This window comes from Phalaenopsis equestris, unplaced genomic scaffold (assembly GCF_001263595.1).
Source record: "Phalaenopsis equestris unplaced genomic scaffold, ASM126359v1 Scaffold217469, whole genome shotgun sequence".
In the NCBI taxonomy this organism is placed as follows: Eukaryota; Viridiplantae; Streptophyta; class Magnoliopsida; order Asparagales; family Orchidaceae; genus Phalaenopsis; species Phalaenopsis equestris.
The window spans coordinates 842-11,266 of NW_018235983.1; the positions used below are offsets into that span (position 1 = coordinate 842).

At 32.3% G+C, this 10,425-nt stretch overlaps 1 protein-coding gene across 2 annotated transcripts; it reads right to left on the reverse strand.

The window, feature by feature from the left end:
* Positions 1-337: 337 nt before the first annotated feature.
* LOC110037253 (zeaxanthin epoxidase, chloroplastic-like) lies at positions 338-10,425 on the reverse strand (the record flags this gene model as incomplete). 2 transcript variants are annotated; one of them, XM_020741850.1, is given in 16 exon segments in its annotated part: positions 338-516; positions 1,123-1,210; positions 1,287-1,375; positions 1,492-1,546; positions 1,627-1,707; positions 1,810-1,874; positions 2,601-2,646; positions 4,039-4,142; positions 4,247-4,361; positions 4,956-5,047; positions 5,163-5,374; positions 7,005-7,120; positions 7,348-7,448; positions 7,537-7,611; positions 7,777-7,939; positions 10,286-10,425. In XM_020741850.1, coding segments are annotated over 16 exon segments (1,638 nt in total), but the record flags the coding sequence as incomplete, so codon positions are not given.

Here is a 10,425-nt window from a genome sequence, read left to right on the forward strand (position 1 = left end):
ATTAATTTAACATCGAACCACGTAAATCTTTGTATTTGATTGTTGTTATGTGAATTTCTATGCTTAAGCATTATTTTCGCATAACATGCATTACCTAATTTCCAATTAATTTCTGGTTGATCTGCCCAATTAGCCACCAAAAAGCACTCGAACTGTAATTAATCATAAATAATTTAAAAATTAAAATAAACAATATGAAATCTATAATTTAAAATTTTAATAATATTTTTAGACTTTTAACTTAAAAGCACAGAAGAGCATTCTCTGTTCCATATACATTAAGGAAAAATAAAATAATTGAGACAAAGAATTATATTGTTTATATATATATATAAATTTCATTGGTCTTAAGTAGAAAAAAATAATAAACCACAAATTATTTACCGGATATATTTTTATTGTTACCGTTGGCTGTAGCAATCAGAATTGGTCTGTCAAACAATCTGACAATTTTGGTGTTTCAATTGCAGCTTTTCTCCCCCCAGATGTGCTCACCACCTTAATCTTGAACACGGCCTGCATAAACAAAGTATTCTTACTCTTAATTATTTTTAAAAATAATTGTTATGGCCATCTTGATTTATTTTGAATCAAAATATATTTTTAGGAAATCAAATTGTACAAGAAAATGTGTGAGATCGGAATATCCAAAATAAGAAAACTAATAAAATGATGACAAGTTGACTGACCAATCATAAATCCACCTAAGAGCTAGTCAACTCAAGAGAACCAACTCGGATGATTGATCCGCTCAGGAGCGGATCAAGTGAAAACTGGCCGACCCTCAAAAGCCGAGTGCCAGACTCGACCAATGGTTGACTAAAGGAGATGCCAATAAAATATGACAGGCGCATTTATCATCTCACAATTATTTTAATTCTCTATAAATAGAGGATGGGTTGGTGGCTATAATTTAAGACCATAGTATTTAATTCCTCTCTCTCTCTCTCTCTCTCTCTCTCTCTCTCTCTCTCTCTCTCTCTCTTCATTCTCAGAGTCCAACACAAACATATTTTATTGCAGATCAAAACTTAAATTAATCAAAACTAAAAACAAAACTAAAAACAAAATGACAAAAATTATCCTAAACGGTAAACAAAAAAATTTAAGGAAAAAACATACCTTCTTATCAGAACCAAATTGAATTGAGAAAGATGAGCGCAAGCGAGTGGGGAAATTTGGTGGAACTTTGTATCTTCTTCCTTCAGTGCTGCAGTTATAAAAAATTAACAACTTCTCCAAATTTGTATAATGGAAATGAAAATGAAAATGGCTCTGTTTCTTACTCATTGATCCAGGTGCCATGCTGCCTCTGCAAGTTAGTCAAGTAAAAGATGTTATCTTTGCATGTAATACGTGCGTGGGATTTATGCACCTATAAAACAAAAGTTTTTTTAAGGTCAATCACATAATAAATAGTCCCTGAAAAGATCAGAAGTGTAATAAAGAAAATTGCATAAAGAACTTACACAAAACTTTTTATTACATCACCTGAGAAAAAGGTAAATGAATTGATGTTCCCTCCGAGTCATGATGCAAAACACTCCTGCAAAAATCAGTAATTTGCAACACTGAAAACTTCTTCCATGAAGATGAACCAGAAGATAAAATGGGAAAGCAAATTACCCAATGGTATAAAATCTCTTGTCATCTCTGACCAACCGAATAGGCTGTAAATCTTCATTATTTACAGGAAATAGATACCACCTATATAAAAAAAAAGCAACATTTTTATTTTAACAAAGTGAGAAAAAAATAGATAATAAGTTGAAAAAGAATATTTTTTATTATTTGTAAAGGAAAACATACTCTCCACCAAGAGCTCGTTCTAGGGCATCATCATCTTCAAACCACTTCTGTAATTGGTCGCTTGCCTTAATGATGCAGTAGAACTCGGGATTAGGGGTTTTTAATGCAATTAACATTATTGGTTAATATGATTTCATGCAGAAGGAAATTACAGATTCAATGATCACTAACATGAGGGAGTTTCAACTACAGATTTGATAGCAAATGAAAGAATTAATTTCCATAGTACTCTTAGATCAGAATGTCAATTCTTCAGGCATTTACATACATAACACTTAATTCCTATGTATTTACATATCAAGCACTGAAACTTTACTTTTTTACATTTATACCACCCAAATCTTTCATATACATAAAAACTACAACCATTTTAACCATCTTTTCATGCATAGGTAAGGTGATAAGCATGTAAAAATCGAAATTTAGGAGTTAGATATGTAAATACATGGAAATTGAGTGGTATGCATGGAAATCTTCCCAATTGTTTTCATGTTAAACAGACTGATGTACACATATCACACACACACACACACAAACACACATATAAAAAATTTTAATATGATATATTCTTGTTTATAATACTTCTTATGCATTCCCTCATGATGAAATCATCCTTAAATGGACCTGTCTAACCTTATAACTTACAAATTAACTGCTAAAATTTATACATGGAAACTTGTTATGGTAAAAATGCAATTAGCGCGTTTACTGAAAGTTATAAGTGTTTTGAATCAAAGAAAGTAACCCAGTTTCTTAACAATGATTTTTATCTCTGAATTATCAGCAAGTACCTTGTCGGACAGGCGACAGTTCGGTGATCTTCCTTCAAGCTTTGAGCTGTAGAAGAAGGTAAATTTTATGAATTCTATGTTCCGCTGAGGTATGATTGTCAATTTCTAGTTATAATAAAATCAAATTTATAGAAAAGACTATGACACACCGGAATATACGAAACCACCATAATATCTAATATTAATATTATTTTTATATTATATCAAATCCTAAAATAATCCTCTGTATTGCTAGTTTAATCTCAGAGTATCACATTTCTCTAATTGATACAAATTTCATCTCATTTTAATCTCTCAACTCTATAAAATTAATCTAAATTAAGTCCTTGAGGGAAAATATTGGGTGAATTTTGTATAGTTGAAAGACTAAATAGAATAAATATAATACTATGGGACTAGATTAGTCACAAGCATATAGTTGATGGACTAGTATGGAGTTTAATCCCTTTATCTTTTACTCAACATAAGAGAAGCATATGAGACATGCAATGCTCTATGGCGATGAATGTTCGCCTTTAAAAGAGAAGCGTAATACTAAGTTAAGTGTTGTTGAGATGTTGTTGAGATGAGAATGAGAGAATGATTAGGTGGATGAGTAGCTTTACACTTTGAGACAAACTGTGAAATGAATATATCCGTGATATGGTTAGTGTAGCTCCAGTGATTGACAAAATTAGAGTCCTCTTGGATGGTTCGGTCACATTAAAAGTCGACCATCTGATAATCCGATTAGGAGAGTAGATGTTTTAGAATCGACTTATGTTAAGAAAGAAAGAGGTAAACCTAGAAAGACTTGGGCTTATTGTATAAAAATTTATCTTAATTTACTAGAACTAAATGATAATATGACTCTAAATAGGACGCAATGGAGAAGAAGGATTCATGTAGCCGACCCCACATAGTTGGATTAAGGCTTTGTTGTTGTTGTATAAGAGAAGCATATGAGAGTATACATGAGGACCTTTTATGATAATAAGAGTTGTTTCATTAGGAATATTATTGAATTTCAAGAGTGTTGCTAATTGGATGCTAATTCACACAATATAAAAGTAATGTAGGCATAAAATAATCTTATGAGACAAATCTATGACTGTCATAGAATATAACATGGAGGGAGTGCACTAGTAGACTAGGCCTCTTTAAGCGTATGCCACAACAGGATCTAGAAAGGGGATAAGCAACCATAAACCTATAGTAAAGAGAGGTGTTTTCTGCAACTTAATGTTATGACATCCAAGCCATAAAAATATAAAATTAGTCCCCATACTTCATTAATATGAGCTGCAATAGTCCTAAGCTGAGGTTTGGGGACTAATTTGTCACATTTATAGACTCTGAACCAAAATGACTCCCTGCAAAGAGTCAAGCAATCATTTTGGCATTTTCCTCCATAAAAAAATAAAAAAATAAAAAAATAAAAAAATTGCATATGACAAACCTGTTGCCACCTAGGACCCAGCTCAACATTAAAGGCATCACATAGTTGATGACAAGTCTGCCACCAATTCTCCCAGGATGTGGTATTTTAAACTTTGTCAAAAACTGTCATGGTATCATATCATTCATCCAAAGAACTAGTTAAGAGATTTTGAAATGTAGCCCAAAGCATGATTATAAGTTAAGGTGATGATAAATCGACATCATACCGAAAAGGGTCCGATCCCTACACCCAAATAAGGCCTGTAAGTAGAAGCCATATTAGCAGCCATTCTTGCCAATCCATATATTACGGCCACACGAAGTCTTCTTTCTTTCTCATATCTGAAAAATCACACATACAAATGCCACTGATTCTAATAAAAGAATGCAAAACAGATACTCGAATGTCGAGTTAAAGGGAAAAGCAAATGCATTTTATTTTAAAACTTCACATTTGGTATTTGGTTCTAAATGTAATTATTAGGTGTTTGGATTTAACAAGGAAAGGCGAATAAATGCAATTTTTCCATTAAAAAGAATGTAAGATGGATGAAACAAAATCAATCATAAGGCTACGGCACTAAAAAATAGAAATCGTTTGAATTTAAACTTCTTTATAAATTCTTTAATGTTTCATAAATTGCAAGTTTTAGGGGCTTTTTGGTAACGGCTTTAGCTGCTTTAGTAAATCTTATAAATCTGTATTTACTAAATCCTGAGATTTACAAAATTCTACCAACAGCAGGATTTAGTAAATCCAAAATTTAAGGCAAAATTGAGAAGAAAGCTAAGAAGAAACTGAATTTATAAAATCCAAAAATTAGAAGGACAGATTTTGCTGTCAGACAAAATTTAAGTTAAATCTCACTTGAATCCGTTACCAGACAGTGCAAGGCTGCCCAACTTGTAATACCGTTATGAGACGAAGAAACTTACTGTTCTAGGGAAGCTGTTATGTTCATGGGTTTTTTGCTCTTAATGCTTTCTTTCCATGCTTTCTCAAGCTCAAGGGCAAGCTGATAGCTATCCTAAAAGGATAACAAAAAGTTCAGCTAAAATGAACCTACATATAAACATAGGGTAGTTCTTAAATTAAGATATTTCATAGGAACTCCAAAGAAAAAAACAAAGTAAGAATCATACCTCAATAGCCATACAGCCACCCTGGCCCAAGTTTGGCTGCATTGCATGAACCGAATCCCCAAGCAATGTCGCACGCCCTCTTCCCCACGTGAAAATTGGGACGCGATCATAAATATCACGTCGGAGAATAGCTTCTTCGTCGGTCGCAATTAGTAAATCAATCACATTATCACACCATCCATAAAATATCTTGAGCAATGTTTCCTTTTTACCTAATAGGATGATCGTACATGATAAATTAGCATTCAAAGATTACAAGAAAGTGAACTCAATGGCCAATTTTACTTTGCTTTTGTTGATGAATTGTCTTTTAGGTACTTGGATATATTTAGCTCCATAATAAACAAAAAAATGTGTAATACTCTCAATGGCAAATTATACTTTGCTTCACATAAATGAATGGTTGCCATTTCAAAAACGTAGACCCCATTTGGGATCACTTTTGATTTTTTTTTTCTATTTATTATTATTATTATTATTATTTATTTTGAATTGAATGAAAGCATGTTTGGTTGTGGTAGTTACCTTTAAGAATACTAAAAATATTTTTTAGGTGTTTAGCGTGTTTTTAAAAATAAAATGATTTATTTAAAAAAATAAAATAAAAACATATAAAAGTCGTACTAATCAAATATGTTTTCAAGAATAATACTAAAAATAGAAAAAACAAAAGCGACACCAATCAAGCCCTTAAAATTTAGTCATAACCGATTAGGAGTGAACTACTTTTTTGGATGATATAAAGACATCTACAAGCTTGTTATTATGGCACTAAATAATAAGATAGTTGCTCACAAGATGGGTGCATCAAGAGCTGATGGAATCACAACGTTGGAATACTAACATTAATAGTGCAATAAAACATTAATAGTTTACTACTATTATTATGATATGTTACAAAATCATGTATATTAATAGTGCAATAAAAAACTAACATTAGATAATAAAAAGATTGTTAATTTGGAGCATAAAAATTTATTAATTAATGTGTACATATGTATATTTTATAGTTTCAACTTCAACATAACAAAGTTCATAGGATTTAAAAATTGGAAACTTACAAGTTACAACTAAATTATTTTATATATTTTTTAAATCCTTTATAATTATAACATATCAAATAACTTAAAGCTTATGCAAATTAGAGTGCAAACTTCACACATGAACTAAGAGGCAGCTTGGTATAACCTTTTTTGTTTTCAAATTTTTTAGTATTATATAAGTGTTTTTTATTATTTAATAAATAATAATAATTTATTTTTAAAAACAGTCAAAACAACTTTTACATGTTTGCTTTATTTACAAAGCAATCCCAGCTGCCTAACCTTGCACACCAGTCTGTCCAGCCACGCAACAATCACTAGCCACTCCAACTCCCATCACCATGTGAAACGTGTTGTCTATCTTTGCCTACTTCTATTTTTAAGAAATGGTTTGTTGGAATGAATAGTAACTTGAGATCCATAATTCCCCAATTTTTCTTAGCATAAGAGCACAATAAAGTTCATATTATTTGCAAAAGAAATTCTCTTTTTCATGAGACATGCCACACATCATATTAGTTTCTCTTAAGAATGACAAACCTTAAATCATATTAGTTTCCCTAAACAATGGCGGGATTCAAACCGCCTTGTATAGATCAATCTCGAAAGCTTTAATTCCGTTCAAAGACCACCCATTAAACAAACATTATTTAATTCAAATCAAAACATAAATAAAACAAAATAAAAATAAAACCAAAATGATCTCAAACGGCTCCCTAGTAACTGAAGATTAAATCAAAAAAATTTAAGAAAAAAAGCCTAAGAAACTAGGGAAAAAAAATCACTAGAGGGGTAATACCATTTGGGACATCAGAGCCACCAGGTGGTTCATTATGGAATGCATACCATTGCATTTTTCCAGCACCAACATCTAAAGAAACAAAATATTGCTTGTGACCAAGAAAAACACGGTACCTTCAACCAAAAACAAAAAAAAAATATAAAAATAAAAATAAAAAAAACATCCCTCAACTTTTAGACAACATTGTAAGCAGAAAAATTGTAATAAAACTTTCATACACTCTATAATAATTAATGCTCTCTTCAATTACTCTCCACTTATTGAAGACCCAAAATAGAAACAAATTTCTAAGAATTACATACAAACAAAAGAAAAAAAAAGCTCCAAGAGGGAATTATACCCAACAGTGTCTATATCAGGGGGCAAAAAATCTGCAATTCCAGTATAGCAAGTATATCCAGAGTACGATGCCTCGTTGTAGCCAAATAAGATCTCCCTCACCTGCTTGCATAGTGTATATAAATGTAAAAAAGAAAAGTTTAGGAGTTAGATATGTAAATACATAAGAATTGGTGGTATGTCTTAGTACCTTTGACCAAATACCATCTGCTCCAACAAGAAGATCACCTTCATACTGCTGACCATTTTCAAGAATCACAGTAACCTACGCTTGAAGGTCATAACATATTAGGCCTTCTAACAACATCATAAACATGACCACATCATTCCCCATGCAATCTCTCCACTAACATTGTACTTCGTAAATGTTAAAATTCAAAATAACAACATACAAATAAAAAAAAGACCGACGAATGGAAGCTCTTCTAACCTTGTTTCCATGGTCGACAAAATCTACAATTTTACTATCATTTAAAATATCGTCATCACCAACAGCACGGGCTAATATTTGCTGCAACGACATACGATTTATGATCCTCGTAACAGGAAGGCCGCGTTCAACGGCTGGAGTGAAAGTATCGAACTTGATATACCTGAATACCAGCAGGGTGTTAGGTTCTTTATGTGAATAACAATATATTCACCAAATAGCAACTTGTAAAGAAAAATGCATAGCATATACGAAACGTGATAGAAGTTCAAATGAAATGTTTTCTGAGCTTTATGAGTTGTTAGCATTAATGACCAATATTGTTTTTTGCACAAGCTCAAAGCATAAAGATGAACTAAGCTATTTTACACTACCTTGGTGTAAACTAAAATAACATTTTTATTGAAAAAAAAAATTTATGAAACCAATCTAATGTAGAAGTAGTTAGATTTGCATGGAACACCAGCTTTTTCAGTTGTTTGAACATGCTCCCTCATTGGATAAATAGCAGACAAGCTTTTAAAAGAAAGAAAGATTTACATGCATACCACTCAATTCCTATGTATTTACATATCTAACACCTAAACTTCAAATTTTATAAATATGCCATCTTACTTGTGCATAAAAAGGTGCATTTCACATTTTAAAAGTTAAAATGAAGGTATTTTTTATGTAATGTGGAAAATTTGGGTTGTATAAAAATAAAGCTAAGGTGTTAGATATGTAAAAACAAAGGAATTAGGTGCTAAGCAGGAAAATGCCCCTAAAAGAAATTAGAGACCATTTGATTCACGTAAACCATTTGCAAGAGGAATCTACTGTGTTAGACCCATGACGAACATAGAAGCAAATATTGTTAACTTTTCCTTCAACCAAGCATAGGAAAGACTTCGATATGAACCAAAAACCATTTATTCAAGTCAAAAAAGTTTATTAAACCATTTACAAGTCATAAGTTGTTCGAAAATGTCTCGTCATTGGGCCCCATGGATGAACCAGAACAAAAGGGTTTTAAGCCAACACAGTGACTTAGTAGGAGCCTCTTATACCTCCAAGTATCATTGGGCCAATGCTCTTGTCTTCGCATAAAGAATAAGAAGGGAAGAAATAAAGAAAAAAGCAAAAGTTCACAAGATAATGTTGTTGAGTTAATCACGAGTATGACAAATTGATGCAGTAAAACAGCTACTTCCGGTTATAAGCCTCAAGTCCTTTTCAATGTCAGCTTAGGTGGAATTATTTTAAGTTTGGTTTATTCCAGCATCGCCTTTTGTCATTTGGTATTTGTTAGGGGGTAAAAAATTATTCTCAGTGGGCATGCTTGTCATTTTTACTGACATTGAAATGTTATTCTCAGTGGATAACAATGATATTCTCAATTGGAATTGAATATAATTTTAGTAGTAGTAGATCTAATAGAGAGGTAACAATGGGTGATCAAGTCATTAAAGAGATCGAATAGTTTAGGTATCTCAAGTATATTGTTCAAAGTGATGGTGATATAGATGGGGATGTTATTAGTAGAATTCAAGTTGGATGGCTGAATTGGAGGAATGCATTAGGCATATTGTGTGAAAGAAAAGACATGCTAATACTCAAAGGAAAATTTTATAAGATTGTGGTGAGACCTACAATGTTTTATTGTTCAGAATATTGGCCTCTAAAAGAGAAGCATAAAACTTCACATGAAGGGGAGTGATGGATAACATGGTCTACTCTTATGAAAAGGAGATTGTTGAGGTTCACATGAAGTCTCAAGCTAAGTAGTCTTTCAACAAATATAAATGCATTTCCAGAAATGCTTTTCTCTCCTCCCTGCAAAGCAATAATGCAAAAAGAAATTGCACGTGAGCTAAAATCCCAAAACAACGCAAATTAAAATAATAGAGCCAAGCTAGTTGTTGCTATTTTGTGCAAATCAAATGAATGAAACAAATTATTCTATTTAGAAGACTGAAATGGAAGATTTGCATGAGCCAATAAAGGGAGATGATGCCAAGTTAAGACTGAAAAAGCATAGTAGGTGAAGCACATCAAGTGAGTTAGTCCAATCAAAAAATGGATTAGCAATAGCGTTTTCCATCATAGTGAAAAAGACGCTAATTTTCATATTCTTTGGACACCTTGGAAGTACATGCAAGAAAGCTGGTTAATTTCAAATATAAATAAAGAAAATCTATGATCCACCATATTTCTATATTTTTTACATGATAAACCAGATGAAAAGGGTGAACAAAGTTTTTATGAAGAGATGCAATCATTTATTATGTTGAACTCGTTACCATACACTTAGAAGACATCAGTTGCAATCTGAGCAACTCTGTACTAATGGTTTTTTCACCTAAGATGTGGACAAGCATAGCATCCACAAAAAAGAAACCAAAAAAGAAAGAATAGATTATCTGTAGCCAATCTGAAAAGATATAAGCTCAAAAACTTTGCTAAACATGCATCATGGCACTGCAATGACCAGAAACAGTAAACAAGAGAGATATGAAGGGGATTATACCAGGTACCAGAAATGCCGTCCACAAGACCATTTATCCTATCTCCAGTTATACATCCTGTCTGCATAATTTCATCGGCGACCTGCAAGTCTATAGCCTCGAGCGCGGCAAGTGCGTTGCTCTGAATCTGAATCGGCCCCCT